At 41.3% G+C, this 23,326-nt stretch overlaps 1 protein-coding gene across 1 annotated transcript in view; it reads left to right on the forward strand.

Moving 5' to 3' along the window:
- Nucleotides 1-2,473: 2,473 nt before the first annotated feature.
- LOC133140327 (collagen alpha-6(VI) chain-like) overlaps nt 2,474-23,326 on the forward strand; it is a 62,927-nt gene continuing 42,074 nt past the window's right edge. The window contains exons 1-12 of the mRNA XM_061260189.1: nt 2,474-2,569; nt 2,778-3,365; nt 4,289-4,858; nt 7,863-8,459; nt 8,865-9,431; nt 12,303-12,860; nt 13,012-13,587; nt 14,819-15,394; nt 17,958-18,292; nt 18,930-19,008; nt 19,117-19,262; nt 23,186-23,278. Coding sequence (XP_061116173.1) covers nt 2,494-2,569; nt 2,778-3,365; nt 4,289-4,858; nt 7,863-8,459; nt 8,865-9,431; nt 12,303-12,860; nt 13,012-13,587; nt 14,819-15,394; nt 17,958-18,292; nt 18,930-19,008; nt 19,117-19,262; nt 23,186-23,278 — 4,761 coding nt within the window. The 5' untranslated portion in view covers nt 2,474-2,493. The remainder of the gene's footprint in view (nt 2,570-2,777; nt 3,366-4,288; nt 4,859-7,862; nt 8,460-8,864; nt 9,432-12,302; nt 12,861-13,011; nt 13,588-14,818; nt 15,395-17,957; nt 18,293-18,929; nt 19,009-19,116; nt 19,263-23,185; nt 23,279-23,326) is intronic.

Here is a 23,326-nt window from a genome sequence, read left to right on the forward strand (position 1 = left end):
AAGTGTAAATTTACATCCTCCCTAGACCAACTTGAGGGGGTACCCAAGCATTCCCTGTGTAACAGTGAGTGTTCAGTAAGCAAAACCACACAGATCAAGTTTTAACAATTTATTTTACCAGGCAGGTTACATACGTAATTACACTCTAGTTCCAAATAAAATATACATATAAGTATTACAAAAGAAACCAAATTACGGAGTCTTAGAAGTCATACCTGGTAATAAAAGCTACATATGGGAGTCTGGCTACAGACACCCTGTATATAGAAGTTACGTGCACGGTGTGCACAGGAGTCTGATTGCATCCTCCCCAATTGCTTGGTTTGGTCTCCTTAAATCCAAAATCAGGCCTTTGATGTTGACCACTCAAATGGGTCCGCAATGAACCAATGAACCATCTGGCGTTTTATAACCATTTGGAATTTGGAGCCAGGCTTCCCCAGGAAACGAGATTTGATCAGGGGGGTTGAGGCAAATGGGTTTCACTGGTGCAGCTCCACACAGTTTCTCCTTGGTTCCTGGTTGGTTATGATGTCCAAGGTTTGCTGTTGCAGAAATGAAACCATTGCACCAGTCGCACTGAAACAATCAGAATAATACCAAATATGGATATTATCTAAACTGACTTTGTCATGAAACATCCAATGCTTTATGCATACTTTCAGGGAAACTGAGGAATGAGGGAGATGTAAATGGTAAATGGTTGGCATTTATATAGCGCCTTTATCCAAAGCGCTGTATAATTGATGCTTCTCATTCACCCATTCATACACACACTCACACACTCACACACTGACGGCAATTGGCTGCCATGCAAGGCACCGACCAGCTAGGGAGTTAGGTGTCTTGCTCAGGGACACTGCGACACAGCCCGGGCGGGGGATCGAACCGGCTACCCTCCGACTGCCAGACGACCGCTCTTACTGCCTGAGCCATGCCGCCCCTATGTGAGGGGGAGGGAGTTAGGAAGGGGGGGTCCAAGAGAATAATGTCTGGGCCCAAAAGGCTGTGCTTCCTGAAACCTTCCCGAAGGATGTTGTACCCTGATAGAAATGTACGAGGAGGGGAATTTACAGGGGGGTCAGCAAGACAGCTGCTTTGGGAACAATGCATGAGCTTTTCCCCCACAGTCTCCCGCCCGTATGGGTGCAGAGAAGATGGGGGCTAACGGTGTATGCTCCTGGGGTTAAATTACTTTACAGCCACATATTGCCACCGTACCAGAGGAAGCCATCAAGCCGACCAGCGCACTGAGTGACAATTCCAGATTTAAATAATTTCTGCCTTACAAGAACATGAACTAGCGAAAAAGCAGGAAGTAAGGAAACGTGAGGCTGAGAAGGACAGGAGAGTGACTCGGGCTCAGAAACATACAGACACAGACACAACAGGGGAAGACGAATGCAATGAACTGTAATGGAGATAGATAACAGGATATTAATAATAATACATAACAAGAACGACAAATAAACTAACAGACAGAAACATTTAAAATGAAAATTAATTGAAAATTAAATGAGATTATTTTTGCCTTATTTACCTCTCAAGGGGCAGAAGCCATTAAATGTAGTTGACTGAAAATACATATTTTTGCGCCATTGCATTCTGCTCAGTAATGGTAATAACATTCAGTTTCATTAAAGAGACAGTCGTGTACGCTGGAAGAACGCTTTGGCCAAATTATAGGAGAGTCATTGTCTGAATCAACTCACAAGACTTTGCAATAAATTCGCCCGGTCTTTGTAGATATGCTCTCTACAAGTGTGCCACGCATCAAATCTTCTAATAAAGCCATAAACGTAAATGTAATATCAAGACAGGTCAGCCATAGCAACAAATACTTAAGCTATGACTTCTGTGCCCTATTTATAGTAGACTTGTTTTATGGAATTCATATTCAACTGCAATTAAGCATTAATTAATGAGGATCGGAATGAAGCATCACCAATTTTAATGTTGAATCCAGTTCTGGTTTTTAATATGATATGAACAATTATAATATTCAATTTACTTATTTGTCAAATCATTTTGGCACTTTTTGAAAAATCGAAATAAAATATGAATGACTGGAATAATAAAAGAACAAAATAACTTTACAACTGCGCTTTTATATTTATGCACACCATAAGAACAGCTTAGAACACGTGTGAAATCAGTTTGGTTCCCACTAACCAACCGACATACGAAAACTTTGATGAATCCAATGTTGTTTGTCTAAATGCATTTATAATCATATTTGTTGGCTCACATTTCATAAATGGAGAAAATTATATGTTTGTATTCATTTGTATTAATTCTTCTAAATTCCATATTGCTGGAATTGGATCTGTCCTGTCCACACTCCGGGGAACAGTGTTGAGGTATGTATGATCACATCCAGCACTTGTAAACCTGTTCAAAACTGAAGAAAATGAAGAAATAATTAACAGCTGCTTTTTATCTCTCACTGTGTGTCTGTTTGTGATGAAGAACAGTTTCATATCTTCTGCCACCATGGGGGCAACACGGGTGCTTGTGGCTGTTCTGACCTTGGTGTCTTGTTTTTTCAGCTGTGGTGCCCAGAAAACAGGTACTGTATTAAAACTGGAGCTGAATAGAAACAGATGCTCCATAAATCATGAAAATTAAGTAAATGAGTATATGATCACACTTGTCCAGGTGTAAATATAGTCCCATTGTATTTTTCTTTTTACATATTTACATCTGTTTGTCTACACACTCATTATAGGAATAACCATTTTCCTGTTGCACATCAGACTTTTTCTCTTCTTTTCTAGAGTGTATAAAGGCCACCACAGCAGACATTGTGTTTCTTGTGGATGGTTCCTCAAGCATTGCTCATGATCAATTTAAAAAAATGAAGCATTTTCTACACACCTTTGTGGATGGCCTTGATATCGGCATCCACAAGGTGCGCATAGGACTGGCCCAGTTCAGTAATGATCCTCATCAGGAGTTTCTCCTGGGAGAGCACATGGAGAAAAAAGCTCTCCTGGAGCAGATAGACAACTTGATACACAGGGGAGGGGGCACTAAAACTGGAAAGGCCCTCCGATTCCTCCAGTCTACCTACTTCACTGAGGCTGGGGGTAGCCGGGCTAGTGAGAATGTCCCACAGATCACTGTGGTGATCACAGATGGCAGCTCCTCTGATGAAGTTGAGGTTCCTGCTCAGGAGCTCAGGAAGCATGGTGTCATCATCTTCGCCATTGGCATTGGGGAGGCTAATGAAGAAGAACTCCAGAAGATCGCCAACAGCCCACACAAGCACTTCGTTATCAGCATTGACAACTACAATACACTGCAGAAGCTGACTCGTAGTTTCAAACGAACTGTGTGCGCCACCGTGGAAGCACTGATACAAGGTACAGTATTTTATAATAAGTGGTGATGGGTAAGCTCTGAGAATCAATCACTAGTTACAGCCAGCTTCCATTGCATTTATATTATAATAAACCATAATTATTAATAGATAACATTTGCTTTGTTGAGGGTATTGAATCGTTTCTAATGGAAGTCTGAAACTTGGAGTATGAAAATTAATTTGTGACGAACAGTCACCAAAGATCTTGCCAAGTCCACTAAAACTTAAAATTAAGGCTAGACACTTTAAGTTTATTATTAATTTATTACCCTTTAGTTGAACAGTCATTCACAGTTGCACTCAGTGAGCAATTTATTAGGTAGACCTGTACACCAGCTTGCTAATGCAAATATTTTATCGGCCAATCATGTGGCAGCAACTAAATGCGTAAAAGCATGCAGACATGGTTGAGAGGTTCAGCTGTTCAGACCACATGTCAGAATGGGGATGAAATGTGATCTAAGTGACTTTGACCGTGGAATGATTGTTGGTGCCAGACAGAGTGGTTTGAGTATCTCATAAACTGCTGATCTCTTGTGATTTTCACGCATAACAGTCACTAGAGTTTACAGAGAATGGTGCCAAAAACAAAACATCCCGTGAGCAGCAGTTCTGCGGGCAAAAACGTGTTGTTAATGAGTGGTCAGAGAGGAAGCTTACAGGAAGGTGACAGTAACACAAATAACCACAAATTACAACAGTAACAGAACAGCATCTCTGAACACATAATGTGTCTAACCTCTAAGTGGATAGGAAGCAACAGAAGAAGACTTAATAAGTCTAAAAAAAAAGTCTAATAAATACCTAATAAAGTGCTCACTGAGTATATATTGTGCTGTAAGTGATTCTGGTGTGTTGAACAAACATATTTTTCTGCATGTTATTATATTCTGAATGAAGTATAATTTTCATTTTAAACATTAGATCCAAAATCTGCTGATGTGGTCATCCTGGTGGACAGCACAGCTGACATAGGAAAGGTGAAAAACCTCCTGAACCGATTGGTCAGCCAGTTGAATGTTGGCAGTGAGGCACACCGGATTGGCCTGGCACAGTTTGGCTCTGACAGTCAGGAGGAGTTCCGGCTGAACCGGTATCAAACCAAGGATGAGGTCCAGCTTCATTTAAGGAACAAGTTCCGACTGCGGCCTGGGAGGGATCGTCATTTAGGGAAGGCCCTGGAGCATGCTCGCGTCACTTTCTTCAACACAGATGCTGGCAGCCGGATTGCTGAAGGCTTTCAGCAGTTTCTGGTGGTCATCACCGCTGGGGAGTCAGAGGACAATATGGAGAGGGCCGCAGAATCAATTAAATCTGATGGGGTGACTGTCATCTCCATTGGACTACCTAAATCCAACAGAGAGGAGCTGGAGCTTATGGCCTCATCACACTATGTGTTCCAGATTCCATCACAGAACATTGTAGGGATATCCCAGGAGATAAAAAGTATCATTGAATCTGAGAAAGCTGATGGACTCGCAGCAGGGCCTTCAGGTGATTTGACTCTTTCACTTGTCTAATTTTTAAATTTAATTTATTTTTCACATTTGCATGTTTACCATCTGGCCTGGTTCATATCATTTTAAGCTTTTCTAATAGCATTATATTCTCCATTTTAAGAGAGGTTCCTGCTATTTCCAGATCTTGCTTTGAGTTTATGTCACTGTAAAACCCCACCCTAACCCAATGATGGAATTTAGTGAGGGCCGAAGGGGGTTTTGTGTGCTTGTCCTTCTGGCGTTGCTGGGAGAACATTAGTAGGGTTATTACTATCCTCCGTCCAAGAACAGAGCACAATTACGTTTAAGAATATACTGGGTCTGTTGCCACGGGTCGGATATGGATTGACCTGCCCCATATCCCGCTTACGACTGGCCTGAAACGGATCAGTACAATTCTTAATATTCTCCGTTCTCAAACGGGGCCGTATTGTAAGCTCAGTGGTTACTATTTACTCATTTATCTGACTCCATTTAAAATATAATTTAGAAATTTGAGTTTGTAACTTACGCGGACCTCGGGAGTGATTACACTTGACTCGTACATGCGCCACCATTACTCAATATATGCTCCCGGGATTAGCATTATTGCTGAAATCTCAGTTCGGTGGAGAACGCAGAGGCTGAGGGTCCAGCCAACACAATACATGGGAAACTGCCATGATTGCGAGCCCAGGTTGTCGTAGCATTGTGTGGGCTCCTTAGAGTTAATTTGATAGGAACCAGCGCCGTAACGCCCATGGGTTCCCTTCGCACCAAATTACAAGAGCCGTGCGTCACCGATCCTTTAATGGGCAGAAACTTGATGGCCTCACGGCTTAGAACTACCACATATGTGCCAAGCCGCCGATCGGTCGGTCTTTAGCCACCATTTCCCCCTGAGTATTCAGTTGTAATTTAGGCTGAAAAAGGTACAAAATGAATTAGAGTCATGGAGATCACGCAAGTTACAAACAAAATAGTTTATTTGCAAACAGGTAGGTTACTAGCTTTAGAATATCACAGTCCATTACATCCATCCAACCATCCATTATCTTAACCCGCTTATCCTGAACAGGGTCGCAGGGGGGCTGGAGCCTATCCCAGCATACATTGGGCGAAAGGCAGGAATACACCCTGGACAGGTCGCCAGTCCATCGCAGGGCACACACACCATTCACTCACACACTCATACCTATGGGCAATTTAGACTCTCCAATCAGCCTAACCTGCATGTCTTTGGACTGTGGGAGGAAACCGGAGTACCCGGAGGAAACCCACGCAGACACGGGGAGAACATGCAAACTCCGCACAGAGAGGCCCCGGCCGAGGGGGTTTGGAACCAAGGACCTCCTTGCTGTGAGGCGGCAGTGTTACCCACTGCACCATCCGTGCCGCCCAGTCCATTACAAAATACACAAATTGGAAATAAGAATTACAGAGTAAATATTAAGCTTGCCAGCCTGCTTTCGCTACACAGATATACAGAGTATGCACAGTGTGGGAAGTCGAGTGCTATCTTCCCCTGCTACACATACATACATACATACCTATATACCCAAGACATGTTGTGTGGGAAGTCGAATACGATCTTCCCAGATTGCTTTTATGCCAAATCATACGTTTGAAACCAGGCGGCAGTGCCATAAATCAACCTGGAGGGGTGGTCAAATCTGGAATTTAGACCCCCACCCTTGGGGGTTGTTAAGTAGGGAAAATGAGATGATTACCAAGAGAGGACATGCAGGTTTTCCCTTGAGTTACTGAAACTATGGTTTATTAAACTCCATTTGGTAGGAAATGTATCTCATCTGATTCCTTGATTTTACCAGATCACATCCATACCAAACAGATTACCCTAGATTACCCTCCATTTTACATGCAATTCCTGTTACCATTACATAAGACTTAATGCAATAATACAAGGATCACATGGGCAATGTTTTCAAGGTTTTACCGGGTCTATTTACCATCTTAATAGCAGTTTTGAATATTTAATCTAACCGCAGTCACCGGTGTAATGACTGTGGCATTGTCCGGAGTCTGCCCCCTTGGTAGTGACCAGGTATGGGGTCACCGGGAGGTCACCAATGTTCTGGAGGATTCTTTTCCCATGACCCAACTGCCCTTGGACCACTCATACATCTTTCCCTTCCCGAAACTCCCCAAAAGGTAGTCTAAACAACATTGACCAGAAACCCCAGCTCTGAGGCCCCTCACAAATGGCAGCCCTTCCTGACCTTAAGGTCGCCCCATCATATCTATGAATGCTGTAGTTGGGAGTTTTCATGATAACTGCATTATGCTGTAAATATGTATTTGTGCCTCTCATGGTAATATACCTTTTGGATAAACCTAATTTGGGTCAATTAAAGGAAAGGAGACACCCCAGATTGCTTGGTTTCTTCTCCGTATCTCCAAAATCTAGGCCTTAGTTCTTGACCCTAAAAACGGGTCACCCATCTATAATTTACAGCCAAACTCCCAAACTGGTCAGGGAGCTAAAACAAATGGCTTCTACAGAGACAGCTTTTGCCCCGTTTCCCCTCGGCTCCTGAATGGTTATGATATCAAAGGTAGACTGTTACAAAAACTAGACCATTACACCAGTCGCACTGAACCAATCAGAATAACACCAAACATTACTATATTCTGGCCTGGGATTATCATGAAACATCTTTATGCCATCTCCAGTATTCCTGTACTCTAACCTGTCAGGAATGTGAGAGAAGGGGGCTCCAGGAATCCTTCTGTAGCTCTCCCCCACAGGCATGTGTGCCAAAAGGTGGGGGCTAACAATGCATGCTCCGGGAGGGGGAAGTCAGCAAGCTGACCAGCGCATGAGACCAAATGTTACTTATGACTGGCTTACATCACAATTAAGATTTATTTATTTATTGAATATCAGCATCATGTCATCATTTCTTCTGCTGAATGAATATGTTCTGTGTCATAATGCACAATCTATTCATATGTTCAGTCATACCAATAGTTTTCTTCCACCACTAATCTTTTTTCAGATTGCAGGTTAGCCCAAATGGCTGACATTGTTTTCATTGTGGACCAGTCCACCAGCAAAGGATTCCAGCTAGTTCGACAGTTCATCTCCCTCATTGTAGGTGGCCTTGATATTAGCTCCACGAAAGTGAGGGTGGGTATCGTCCTGTACAGCGATGCTGCAAAAGCTGTCATTTACCTGAACAGCATTAAAGAGAAGGATGATATTCTGCAGTTCATTAAAATGCTGCCATACCAAGAGGGTAGCACTAAGACTGGCGCTGCCTTGGACTTTACCCGTGAATACATGTTCAGCAAGAGTACAGGGAGTCGGAAGGGGGTGCAGCAGCTGGCCATTGTCATCACTGACCGCAAGTCCCAGGATGATGTCAGCATTGCCTCGGTGGCCCTGCGCCGCACAGGGGTTACTGTATATGCTATAGGGGGGAAGGATGCTGATCCTAATGAACTGAAGCAGATCGCCTCCCACCCTGCCCGGGAGTACGTCTTCAAGGCTGACAGCCTACTGACGCTTCAGACAGATCTTCAGAAGCTTTTATGTCATGACATCGTACAAACAGCATTTGTTGATCCAGTCACAAGATTCAATCTGAAAACAGGTAACCAATCTACTGGGAAGTAAATAAAATGCAAAGCTTCTTATTTTTGTGACTGGAAGAAACAGTCCTAGAAAGACCAATCATTCACTCAGTTGTTCAATCACTCTCTGAATGACTGACTGACTGACTGACTGAATGATTGGTGTCGTGTATAGCATGTACAGCAGAGCCTTTTCAATTATTGTTTATCACAAATGTGATACTTATGTGACCTTAATTCAATTTAATTAGCGATTAAATGTTGTTTCCAGAAAATAATTGCAGTCAATCAAAATGGTAATAACAGTCAAATTAATTAATGTGAGTATTGTGCAGCATTATTTTTGTTCTACTGAACCTATACTCTCTTTCACACCGTCTTTCTCACTTTGATCACCTCTCACTCTTATATCCTGGATAATTCAGGCTGTAGTCAGCTGGAGGCAGCAGACATTTACTTCTTGATTGATGAGTCTGGGAGCATCGAGGAAGAACCGTTCAAGGACATGCAAAAGTTCATCAAAGAGTTTCTGGGCACTTTCACAATTGGGCCAGACTATGTACGGGTTGGAGTGGTGAAATTTGCAGATATCCCCAAACTTCAATTTAGTCTGACAGTGCACACCACTAGCAGTTCCCTGGAGACCGCTGTGGACAATGTCCCACGGGATGGTGGGGGGACAAATATTGGGAAAGCGCTGACCTTCATGGCCCCACTGTTCAAAGAAGCCTCCGAGAGCCGGGGCGAGAAGGTGCGAGAGTTTCTCATCGTCATCACTGATGGGAACTCCTCTGACTCTGACCCGGTCAAGCAGCCAGCAAAAGAGCTGCGTGATCAGGGTATTACCATCTATGCCATTGGAGTGAAGGATGCTATCGAGGATGAGCTGCTGCAGATTGCTGGTTCTCAAGAGAGGAAGTTCTTTGTCAATGACTTTGCTGCTCTGACATCCATCAAACTTGAGATTGTCAGAGACATTTGCTCTGAAGCAGGTATGTATCTCATAGCTACACACTCCAGGGACTGACAACAATTGGTCGGAGGTGGGGGGTACTGAGGCTAGAGAGTGTCATGTCCATGTCCTTTTGCTGTTGTATTTTCTTTTTATTCACTCCCCCTCCTAATATTTCACTTTGTGTCTTATGTCTTAGTCAATTCTGCTCTGGCAGCTCATTCTTATCACCTGTGTCTCCGCCTTCCACTCCTTATATATATATATATATATATACCCCCGTTTCCTTTACCTGTGTTATTCTGTTCTTGTTCTGCTTGGATTTCCTGTTTACCACCTATCTGGATTTTTTGTATTCTGGTTCTGGATTTTTGTTTTTGTACTTCCGTCTGTGTGGACTGCAAACCCGTTACCAAAGTCTGCCTGCTTATTTAGGATTCTGCTGCTGTCCTATACCGCTGCCCTGCTATTGGACTGACTACCTGGTTTTTGGACTTTGCTTGTACTTGGATTACGTTCTTGATTTGCCTGTTCTGAACAAAGCCTGCCGTATTCACCTTGTCCCTGAGTCTGCATTTGGTTCCTTTATCCCTCACCCTGACTGAGAGGCCTGCAGTTTTTTAAATGTTCATCTAGGATCTTTTGACACTTCCTGGTGCGGCCTGTGGCGTAGTGGTTAAGGTAAATGACTGGGACACGCAAGGTCGGTAGTTCTAATCCTGGTGTAGCCACAATAAGATCTGCACAGCCGTTGGGCCCTTGAGCAAGGCGCTTAACCCTGCATTGCTCCAGGGATAATTGTCTCCTGCTTAGTCTAATCAACTACGTCGCTCTGGATAAGAGCATCTGCCAAATGCCAATAATGTAATGTAATGATTCGCCACTGTTCCAAGTTTTCATTTGGAGAATGGCTCTTGCTGTGGTTCTGTGCTGTCAGAGTGTTTTGTGTTCACTCAGGTTCCCTTTGTCTAATGATCTGAAACCATGCAGTATGACAAATATTCATTCATTCATTCATTATCCTAACCCGCTTATCCTGAACAGGGTCTCAAGGGGGCTGGAGCCTATCCCAGCATACATTGGGTGAAAGGCAGAAATACACCCTGGACAGGTCGCCAGTCCATCGCAGGGCACACACACCATTCACTCACACACTCATACCTATGGGCAATTTAGACTCTCCAATCAGCCTAACCTGCATGTCTTTGGACTGTGGGAGGAAACCGGAGTACCCGGAGGAAACCCACGCAGACACGGGGAGAACATGCAAACTCCGCACAGAGAGGCCCCTGCCAACGGGGATTCGAACCCAGGACCGCCTTGCTGTGAGGTGGCAGTGCTACCTACAGCACCATTCGTGCCGCCATGATAAATATTCAATCATGTACTAAAATCTGGGGAATGGATTTTAACAACATATGACTGAGACAGAAAAACACAACATAATAGACTCAGTGAGCACTTTATTAGCTATTTGTTAAACTTCTTTTTTTTTAACTGTTGTAGCCCATCCATTTAGAGCATTGTGTGTTCAGAGATGCTCTTCATACCACTGCTGTAACGCATGGTTACTTGACTTACTGTCAGCTTCGACAAGTCTGGCCCTTCTCTGACCTCTCTCATTGACAATGCGTTTCTGCCTGCAGAATTGCTGCTCATTAGATGTTTTTTGTTTTTTCGCACCATTCTCTGCAAACTCTTGGGATGTTGTGCATGAATCCTCAAACCACCCTGTCTGGCACCAACAATCACTTCATGGTCAAAGTCACTTCACATTTCTTCCCCAATTCTGAAAAACTGCATGCTTTTATGCATTTACTTGCTGCCTATCAGGGACTCAGAATGGAGGATCCAGATGCGAGACCAAGACAGGAATTGTCTGGTAATAAAAGTCTTTATTTTCAGGTAGCAGGTTACACAGGTGAGGGTCAAGAGCCAGCAAACAGATGCAACAGAGATCAAGCAGTTTGTAATCAAAAGTTCAGGCAATGGGTTGGAATTCCAGAAAACGGATGTATCAGAGGTAATCCAATGAGTAGTCGAGGTCACAAGTGGAGGGTCGAAAACAAACGGGCTAATCAGACAAAAACAAAATACAGAAACAAAAGTCGAGGTATGGAAAAGGGTAGAAAAACTACGGTTCAAAGTCAGATAAATGGGATATGCAAAACTCGGTGGTCGGGGGCGAAACAGGTCGTAACAGATACCAAGCCGGAAACGGTGGAAGGTATTGAGTAAACACATAACAATCTGGCGACGAACAAGACTAACAAAGGGGTTTGGTAACGAAAGGTAAATAACAATCAGGGGTGGGGAAAACAATCAGGAAGTGAAAACAGGTGAAACGAATGAATGAAGTGACAGGGAGACTACGGTGTGCACGGTAACAAAAATACGGAAACGCTAACAACATATACAGAAAACAATACATGCACAACATGAAACCTAACAGCTGCCACATGATTGGCTGATAAAATATTTGCATTACCAAGCTGGTTTATACTGTATGTATAAGTCTATAAAAAACGAATGCCAATAAAATGTATGGTTACGGGGTCGTTTGATATGGTCAACACTTTAAATCTTACACCTTATTTTATAGGCTACTTGCATCAGGTGGTGATTATCATATGAAATTTAACACCAACTCCATGAGATTTTCACTCTACAAACCTCAACACCAGACTTTTAACACCAGCAAATTTGCCGTGCATGCACATCTTGCAAATATCCCGGATTGAGAAAACAGCATTACCAGGGCGTTTGACACAGTCAACAATAATATTACACTTTACATTGCAGCCTCCTTATACTAGGTGGTGTTTATCATATGACATTTCACACCAGAACCATAACACTGGGAATTTAAAACCTGTTAATTTACTGTGTACATGTTCTTTTTTCTTCACAGTTTGCAAGGATGTGGAAGGAGATGTTTTGTTCCTGATTGATGGTTCAAGTAGCATCCGCCACACTGAATTCGAGAAGATAGGGAAGTTCATGCAGTCTCTAGTGGACAAGACTGAAATAGGTTCTAGCAAGTTCCATGTAGGTGTCTTGCAGTTCAGTAATAAATCGCAAGAAGAATTCCGCTTGGACAATTCCTATGACAAAGGGAGAATTAAACAGGCTATCAGCTCCATTCGCCAGTTGAAAGGAGGGACTCTCACAGGACAGGCACTGTCCTTCAGCTCACAGTACTTTGAGTCACCCAAGGGAGGGCGTTTAAATGTTAGGAAGTTCTTGATTGTGATCACTAATGGTAAGGCCCATGATGACGTAGCAAAGCCAGCTGCAAAGCTGAGAAACAGTGGTGTAATCATCTACTCAATTGGAGTGCTCAACGCCAACAACACTCAGTTACAGGAGATCAGTGGATCCCGGGAAAGGATCTTCCCTGTGAAGGACTTTGACAGTCTCCAACCTTTAATAAAAGACTTTCACTATAAACTCTGCCACCCTGAGCCTGGTGAGTATAGTTTGTTCACAATGTGTTTTTAAAGTATTCAAATATGCTAAAAGTAATTGTTTTATAATGTATGTATACTGCTGTGTAATGGGCAATATTATTCTGTCAGACAAGTACCAAATTTATTGTTAATTTTCATGGATTTAAACAGACTGCAAGAGGACCGGGGTTGCAGACATAATCTTTCTAGTGGATGGTTCAACCAGCATTTCCAACGTTCAGTTCCAGAGCATTATAAAATTCATGACATCAGTGGTCAATAACACAGATGTTGGGGAAAATGGTACAAGGTTTGGAACCATCTTGTACTCTAACGAAGCCAAAAGCAGTTTTACTTTGAACCAGTACTACACCAAAAGAGAAGTTCGAACAGCTATTGCCAACCTGGAGCCACCTACTGGTGACACATACACGGCCCAGGGCTTGAAGTACTCACTAGACTTCTTTGAACCAAAACACGGTGGCCGTGGTGCTGAGAAAATTCCTCAGATCCTGATGGTGATCACAGATGGGGAGGCCACAGATCCAGATGATCTTCCAGTGTGGTCCACGGCAGTGAGGGAGAAGGGCATCAATATTTACAGCATTGGAGTGGAAGGAGCTAAGGAGGAGGAACTGGAAGTCATGGCAGGGGATCCAAAAAAGGTCTCCTTTGTGACAAGTTATGAAGCCTTGGAGGTGCTCTACAAAAACCTGTCCAATATGCTGTGTGGTGAAACAAAACCAGGTAGGCACACAATGTGTGGCTTCCCACTTTCTGTCATTGTTCTAATTTCACTTGGATGCGTGCCAGTCTCATCGCCTGGACTGTATATAGGAACTACAGATGCATGAACATAATCATTAATGGGGAAAGAAATTGGTAAATGAGTAAACGGTTTATTAGGGAAAAACATTCCTGTAATGGACAAAAACATACTAAAAGGATCATCATACAAAAGGATAAATCTGTTTCTTTGAGTTATGGTCTTCTAAATTTGGACACTAAGAGAACATATAGCTACAGACACTACCATTCAAAAGTTTGGGTTCACTTTGTCTTTTTCTGCTTTTTTTGATTGAATATTTACTTTTCTCTGTTTGTAATAAAACAATGAATTTGTGGTCAAAAGTCCATTGAGTTCAGCAGGAAATTTTGTCAGCATAAATAATTATTGTAGTATCTACTGCATATCTGGCAGCAGCATGATGGTTTGGGGCTCATTTGATACCTTGGACCCTTGATGACATAAAGGCATTTAGCCAACAAACGTGTTCCATACTGTATCCGCATAATTTACAGCTGAATCTAGTCCCACCACCCAATTACAATTGAGATCTATTCAAATTTTTTAGTATCACTTCTAGAACAACCTGAAAATAAGATATGCAGACTCTAATGATGTTGATGGGTCACAGACATCAGGAAGTCATGGCATGGAAAGGATATGCAACCAAATATAAAACATGACTCTTTTATTTGACATTATGTTAATTTGTCTCAAACATTGAAATGGGGGACTACATATAAAAACCACTGTAAATACTACATGGTGAAACCAAAATGTATAATAAAAGCTCTGTGTCTGTGCTTTCACAACATATTAATTGTTTGATTACAAGCGGAGAAAATTAAATATTAAATCAGAAAAAGCTGACCCCAAACTTTTGAATGTATATAGTATGTGGTAGTATGGAATATAACATTGTATGTATTGTGTGCCAATTGATATATGACAAAAACTAATCGAATAGTCAAATGGTTTTATTAATAAAATTAATTCTGTTGGCTTGTTACAGTACTGTTAACAGCTAACATCACCTGCTCTCCTGAACTCTTGAATCAATAGTAGAGGTGGCAGCAAATAATGCTGATGAATGTGATTGAGCACTCCGAATTGGATGAGCATTAAATGTAATTTTAATTAAAATGTTCTCTCTTTCATTGTTTTAACATTGTTATTGTTTCTCCCATCCAGTGTGTGACAAGAAGACTGATCTGGTTATACTTATGGATGGATCCAATAGCATTGATCCAAACGATTTTACAAAGATGAGGGACTTTGTGTCAAAACTGGCAGGCAGATTCCGGGTAAGCCAGGAAAGTGTGAGAATAGGGATTGCGCAGTTCAGCGATAAGCAACGTGGACACTTTTATCTTAACCAGTACGACAGTATAACCAATGACAGTATCCAGGCCATAGATCAAATTACGGGGGAAGAAACATTGATCGGCGGCGCTCTATACTTTATAAGGCAGTTCTTTCAGTCTTCCCATGGCTGCCGGATTAACCAGAATGTACCTCAGAACCTGCTGGTCATCACAGATGGGGACCCCCATGACGGGACTCGCGTAGAGCCTGAAGCCAGGGTCTTAAGGTCCATGAACATAAATGTGCTTGCCATCGGTGTGGGTAATAACATCACTATGCAGACTTTGAAGAATATTGCGGAGTCCGACGACAGGATTTTCACTGTTGACCAATTTGACGTGATGAAGAAGATCGAGGAACGTTTGGTGGAAACCATATGCGATCCCCCTCAGAAGCCTGAAGGTAGACTATACTAAACATGGAAATGTGTCATTGTAGTGCAGGGTCTAGAACAAAACAAAGTAAAACTTTTATATGTATTATATTTATTATTAATTTTACAATTATTATCTACAATTATAACTTACAAACCGTATTATACTTTGAATCCAACTGTCTCACTTAGTAACATTCTATTGTTGAGGACTAGGGGAGACCGGGGCACAAACAAGCACGGGGTATGTTTAAACATGAGGATTCTACATAGTTGCATTTGCAATGATGGGTTTGTTTTTATAGCAACACACCTCATCTGTGAGTGATCAGACAATTTGAAAAGTTAATCAAGAGTTAAAGTCTGTGAAAGTAATGTTGTTTCACCAAAGCATTTTTTAAATAACTGATGAGATGTGACTGCCATAGACTCCACATATATGTCATTTAACTCACTGTCTTGTGGGTTATAAGACTGTATAGATTTGATACATGTCACTAACAGCAAGCAGAAACTGGGAGCCTTGCTGGAGTACAACTAGCTGTGTTCCAACATGCCCCTGCCTGTTATAAATGGTAAATGGCCGCCATTTATATAGCCCCTTTATCCAAAGCGCTGTACAATTGATGCTTCTCATTCACCCATTCATGCACACACTCATACACCAATTGCGATTGGCCGCCATGCAAGGCAGCAACCAGCTCATCAAGGGCATATAGGGATAGGTGTCTTGCTCGGGGACACTTCGACACACCCAGGGTGGGATTGAACCGACAACCCTCTGAGTGCCTGACAACTGCTCGTACCACCTGAGCCAATATCACGCTTATTAGAAAAGTATCAGCCAAAATAACGTTTAATGTAACGTTGCATATTCCATGTAGACCATGCATTTATTCAGTCTGATTTAGCGCTTGCTCTTATCAATTTTTTACGAGACATTATTTTCATATAAATTGTGTCATAGGCGATAAGTACAGACAACATTATAGACAATTTCTACTATACATTTTCACATGAAAAATGTAAACGGTAAGAAATGTTGGATTCATGAGCTTTTGACTTATATTAAACAAAGCTTTTTCCAGTCCGTTTTCAGATATTTTGGATGCTGTTTCAACTTGCCCATTGGATCAGTTTCACTCCCGCTGCTTTCGACTGAACTGTAATCACCAGGAATGTCCTAGAACTATACCAATGGTCTATAGTCATGGCAAAATCTTCCTTCTGCATGAAAAATATTCTCTATATATGCTCTAATATGTGGACATATTTTTTTATTTGGCAAAAAACCTAAACGTTTTTGGTTGTTCCCTCGTCTTCCCTACCCAAAAAAAATAAATTTAATTGTCAATTTTACCAACACTTCATATACAATTTGCTTTTCAGGAAACTAAAATGGATAGTAAGAATTAAAATCAGCGTTTGATTACTGTTGAAGGTAAAATTTGTCCTGACAACATTTCTTTTGTATATATAATGAGATTAAATGAGATTATAATAGGATATGAATAATGAATACCAGATCTACTGATTGTGCAGGTGCATGCACACACCCAAATTATGAAGCCACAGGTTGGAAGCTTTGATCCCTATTAATATTTAGACCACATAGGAAAGATCTAATGTTCCGTGTATGTATCACTGACGTAATGCTGGACCCTTAATTTGGTCCTTGTTTTCCTGTCACTCTTTTTCCTGTATTGTGAAAGAATGTCTATATCCATCAATCAGTAATGGCCCTCCCCCTCAGCCATCACTTAACAAACAATAATGGCTTAGTATTTGTGTCAATAATTCCATCAAATTTATGCCAAATTTGCTTGGATGATTTTCAGTGCACATTCTCCTGAATGGCACTCTGCACCAAATCCTTTTCCTGGCTTTTATCTTTTTCAAAAAAATACTTGAGACAGAAATAAATCACAAAACACAATATAGGTACAGTAATACAGCTCTACATTTATGTTGCAACATGAGATTATATAATAATATAATAACACCAGCTTGACAGTATTTGCCTTTAATATTTATTCAATTTTTTCATAGTAGAAAATAACATACGGTATTTGATACCATCTCACTTGGAGCAATATCAATTCAATATGATTCTGCTTTTAAATTGCTCTGCTATATGCTGTTTTCCACTGGTGTGTGTCGGGTTTGACATTCGTGCTATGTGTTCAAATTTGCTGAGGCATGCACAGGAATTGGCTTTAAAAATTAGGCTTGATAAATTTCTAAATATTACTATCTCAGATTACATTTTTGGTTGTCTCTTTTCTCCAAAACACACTATCGCACACACTTACCTACAAAAAATAAGAACTAATAATGTGCTGTGTGCTCCTAGAGTTTCTTTTCAAATGGAACTCAAATGGTATGTGAAGTGTAAAACTTAACTTGAACGAAAACTGGAATATTAAGGTAAACACTTAAGTAAGCACATAACTAATAGTGTGCAGAGGCTAGCTATAAAGCATATAAGCAGCAACATTGTCAGTATAAATCCTGAGATTAAAAACAATTGAAGACTGTTTATTTGTTGTGGTGGTTAAACCTTTTATACAGTGTGATGGTTTTTCTCTCCAGTCTGCTCTGTGGACATTGGAATTGGATTTGACATGTCCCAGAGGGCCCAATCTGCTCTGCAGAAGTTTAAGGCATACTTTCCTGACATCGTCCGATATGTATCCTCCCTGGGTGAACTCTGCTGCCTTGAAGACAAAAGAATAAAGCCCAGAATTGGCTTCCTGGTGGTTGAGGAGGATGGGAGGGTCATTGACGATTATAAGTTTGAGTTGTATAATGAGCTGGTGATCCAGAAGGTGGTGGCCCTGGCGACCTCCAGGACAACCTTCTTTAATGTGCAGTTGCTGCAGGCCTTCTCTAAAAAGTTCCAGGAACAATCCCGCGCTGGTGTGAAGGTGAGCTAACCACTGGAATTCAGTGTGGAGATACAGGACATGACAGAAAATAATGATGTGCCCATGTGATTTTAACATGTTAAAACTCATGTGAAGCTCATGTGGATTTTCTCAGTAAAAACTGGGGGAACACCATGGCCTGAGATCTGGCCCATACTAGTGGTAACTTGCTGGCAGCCCTGCAGGGGTGGTACACAATTGGCTTTGTGTTGCCCAAGGGATGTAAGGGAGGGATTCAGTTGCCAGTGTTTATTGCTCTGGGCTTTCTCTCTGTGCCCATGTATGATTGGGTCTCCTCCTACATGTGTCCAGCTTGTGGCTGTACTGTGAAAAGGAAAAGCTAGCTGGCACAATATTTATCTGAGGAGAACATGCAGTTAGGTTCAGTCTCCTGAGCTGGCAACAGGGAGCATATATGAGCACCGGGTGGGGATGGAAATGCCAAATTTAAATGACAAAAATGTATCAGGACTGAGTAATTTAATACATTTCCTTACATCTACAAATGTAGCACCATACTCATTAAATATGGTCATTACTTATATTATTATGTGATGCACCCTTTTGGTCAGTCGACTTTCCTTATTCTGACTTCTCTGGACGACTTGTTTTGTCATTTTGTTTTGTTTCCCCCCAGATCCTGATCATATTCACAGATGGATTTGATGTCGACATTAAGAAGCTAGAGGCAGAATCAGACCGCCTCAGAAGAGAAGGTAGAGAATTGCACAAGAACAGAACAGAGGCTTTGGAGGAGCTCATTGTTTAGTTTTTTCTTGTTTCCTCACAATTTCCTTCTGCTTTCCACCATGCCTCTGGAATAGGAATCCAAGCATTGCTGTTAGTTGGTTTGGAGGGAGTCCGGAACCCCAGCGATCTTCAGATGGTTGAATTTGGAAGAGGTTTCGGCTACAAGCAGCCCCTGTCTATCGGCATGCAGAATGTAGCCAGTGTCATGTTAGAGCAAATCGTGAGTATTCAGCTTTTGTTGTAGTTTATTATATGATCACTTATACCCTGCACTGGTTTAAACTGCTGGCAGAACAACAGAACTACATTTGAAAAGAACACAAGTGACATTTACGATATAGCCCCCCTGATGTCCACCTGCAGTAAACCAATACTGTAAAACTGGAAACAAGCACGGAACAATAGAACCCAATTATTGAAGCTGCCATTTCATTTTTTAGCTTTTAGGGACTGGAGAGGTTCGCCCGTTTCATTAGCCGTTTCCGTTACCCGTGTTGTTTCATTTATTTTCCTTATTTCCCATTCAGGGGTAAATATCAGGAAGCAGGATCACTGAGTACAACCAGGAACAGCTCATTTTAACCTACTTCAGTGTTAATAGTTCTAGTTTTGTAAGGGTTCCAGGTTTTACTCAGTGAATTTATCCAACTCAGTTTCTCAGCTTCATTATTGTCTTTCTTTATTTAATTAAACCTATATAGTTTATTAAGCTTATTAAGGTTATAAACTTTTTTGTATATAGCTAATATTGGCATTGTTTCGTCTTTCCTTTGTGCTTATAGAGGTTGGAGGTGAGTACAGGTGCGTGAGCTGTATGTATGGGCGCATGTGTATGGCGCCCCAGGTAAATGGCCACCAGCTGCCATTGCCTTCAGATCTCCCCCATCGCCTCTCTTAACACAGTCGCCTACGGCTCGGTGCTAAGGGCAAGACCCGATGTTCACGTTAGAGGCTGCAAAAACAAATGCAGCTTGTTTAAGCTCTGAGTGCAAAGATGACCAGAGATCTTGTTGTTAACCTCTGCAAAGTTATCCTTCCCGGGACAAAAGCCAAAGTGACCTTCTGCTTTCCACCATGCCTCTGGAATAGGAATCCAAGCATTGCTGTTAGTTGGACCACTTGTGCCACTCAAAGACACATGCATGGGAAATTGCCTGCTCCCTGTACACTTCTTTCAGCATGGCAAGGGTCTCTGTTGGATTTTACCCCAGTATAGCCAAGATGTTACATGTAGTACTTTGCTCCAGATTCATAGCCTAACAGAGTGCACTTCACAAGAGTTAAAAGCCCACCTGTAAAAACAAGACTACAGTAGTGTGAAAATATTTGTGTCAAAAAGCCGACTCAGGGGTAAAGTGAATGGCAGGTCTTATTAACAGGGGGCAGATCCAAAATGCAATCCAGAAACAAGCAATGGCAAGGCAAGGCAGACGGGCACATAAGGGATAATCAAAAATACATAAGGGATAATCGAGTTCAAGAACCAGGAGAAAGTCCAAACAGGCAATGGTACAAATCCAAAAATCCAAAACAGAGTCTAAAAACAGGCAGAGAATAAAAAAAACAGAAAATCCAAGAGCAGAGCAGAACCAGACAGATAATAATAGGGGCACAGGCATGGGGTAGATGAAGCTAGAACTGGGGTAGGGAACAGAATGACAGAAAGACGAACTAGCCCTGAACAAACAAAACAGACAGGTATATAGTATATGGGAAGATAATGAGAGGCAACAAGAATCAGGTGAGTAACAATCAGGGAGTGGAATACAGGTGAAATGAATGACAGGGAATTAATGGGGAGACAGACAGACTACGGAAAGCATAGAGGTTAACAAAAAGCTAAAACACTGGGGACTTAGACATAAAACAGATTACAGAAAAACACAGAACCTGACTAGAAGAGAACTTGACTGCTAAATAGTACAACAGGACACATTTCTTCAAATGTTAAAGCAAACTTTCCTTTTTTAACAGTTTCAAAATAATAAAAAATGAAAAGTGCAAAAGTTTTGGAACCTTGCCAGGTAATACATTGTGACTCCTCCTCGGGCAACTATAACAGCTTATTAACGCCTCCTGTAACTAAGAGTCAAAGAGTCGCTTTTGGAATGTTTCCCCATTCTTCCTACCAGAACACCTCTAGCTCAGAAATATTCTTTGTACGGCCTGTTTGAGATCTACCCACAGATTTTCAATAATATTCAAGTCTGGGGGCCGTGGTGACCATTCCAAAATCTTTATCTGTCTTTCCTGGAGGTACTTTATGGTTGATTTCAAGGTATGCTGGAATATTCAACTTCTCTTCAACTTCAATGTCTGGACTGACGTTTAAACATTAGCCTCTACAATTTTTTGATATTTGGTGGAATCCATTCTTCCTTCCACTTGCACAATATTTACTGTGCCCCCAACTGCCACACAACCCCAAAGCATAATGGATCGACCTCAGTTGGCACGGTGTTCTTCTCTACAAAAGCTTCACCCATTTTTCTCTAAGCATTCCTTCTTTGTTGGTGGCCAAAAAGTTCCATTTTGGTTTTGGCAGTCCAAAGCACATTGTTCCAAAAGGCTTCAGACTCTTAATTTTGTGTTGAGGTCATTCTTTCTGGCAACTCTGCCATGTAGGCCTTGTTGTTTAAAGTATGTTGTAATGTTATCCTGTGAACAGCTAGACCTCTGTCTGCTACTTGTTTTTGCAGCTCCTTTGCAGTGATGTGTGGGTTCTTCTGAGAATTTCTCACCAGGTCTTGGGCCACTCTATCTGAAACCTTTTTGGTCTTCCAGACCTTGCCTTGACTTTGATTGTTCCATTTATCTTCCATTCTCTAATGTTTATGACAGGAAATAGGTTGTTTGAAACATTGAGAGAGTTTTTGTAGACTTCTCCTTCTTTGTAGACTTCTCCTTCATTCTGACATCCTTTGACATCCTTTGACATCCTAAAATTTTCCTTGGGATGAATAAAGTATCTATTGATCTATCTATCTATCTATCTATCTATCTATCTATCTATCTATCTATCTAACTGTTTAGAGGAACCCATGGTTGTTTACAAGAGGCAGAACAGCCACTCCAGTTGGATACTTTAGAAGGCATGGGGTTACTTCAGAATAAAAAGTTCAGCACTGGAATTATACTCACCTGACTCATTGAAGCCCCAACAAGTAAATCACCTGGGTCTGGGCCTTGGTAATCATCTTTTTAAAAAGTAACAAAGAATAATCCAAAAGGGTTCCAAAACTTTTTCACAGGGACATTTTCCTTTTTGAAATCATTTATAAACAGTAACATTTTAAATAAAAAGCAATATTGCTTTAAGATTTGTAGAAAGGTTGAACTCTGTACCATTTAGAGATTTCAATCATGTACAGATTCATTGTAAGAGACATGTAAACTAATGTTTGCATAAATTTATGCAATTCATACTTTACTTCTTTTTTTACAATTCTACTTTATCTGCCACAGGGAACAGTGTTGATAATTCACAAATACCCAGATTAAACTTTAGTCAGACATTTGACAAGTTCCAAACTGTTGTACATATGCACTGTATTAGATCACATCCCTAACCCCCCATTATGGGTGACAGGGTAGAGAGAGTGATCTCATACAACTCACAGACCCTAGTATAAAGTTCATTGTGTTTGCTGTTTATTCTTTTCAAAGAAACTAACATCAAAACATAGTTGCTAATTACTTTGGTTTACACAAACTATGTGCCACATTAGAGCTCTCTCTCTCTCTCTCTCTCTCTCTCTCTCTCTCTCTCTCTCTCTCTCTCTCATCTTCAAATTCTATTCAAATTGAATGACATATTTTTCAGAAAGGAATAGGAATATGAATACAAACAACATGAAATACAATAAAGTTGTTAACAACAATGAATTCAGTATGGTAATGTCCACATTGAGTGTATATAAAATAATAATAATAATAATATTAATAATAATAATAATAATAATAATAAAAATGAGGGAAAAAAAGAAATATAAGTGAATTATGAAATAAATATATATTCTCTCTCTCTCTCTCTCTCTCTCTCTCTCTCTCTCTCTCTCTCTCTCTCTCTCTCTCTCTCTCTCTCTCTCTCTCTCTCTCTCTCTCTCTCTCTCTCTCTCTCTCTCTCTCTCTCTCTCTCTGTAGGACACTGTAGCAGGACGAGAGTGCTGTGGGGTGATTTGTGAGTGTCACGGTCCGGTGGGGGCCCATGGTCTAAGGGGGTCGCCAGGAAGAAAGGTGAGACTCCAGCCAGTGATAGCCATGCTGTAATGGGGTGATTTACAG

This window comes from Conger conger, chromosome 1 (assembly GCF_963514075.1).
Source record: "Conger conger chromosome 1, fConCon1.1, whole genome shotgun sequence".
Lineage (NCBI taxonomy): Eukaryota > Metazoa > Chordata > Actinopteri > Anguilliformes > Congridae > Conger > Conger conger.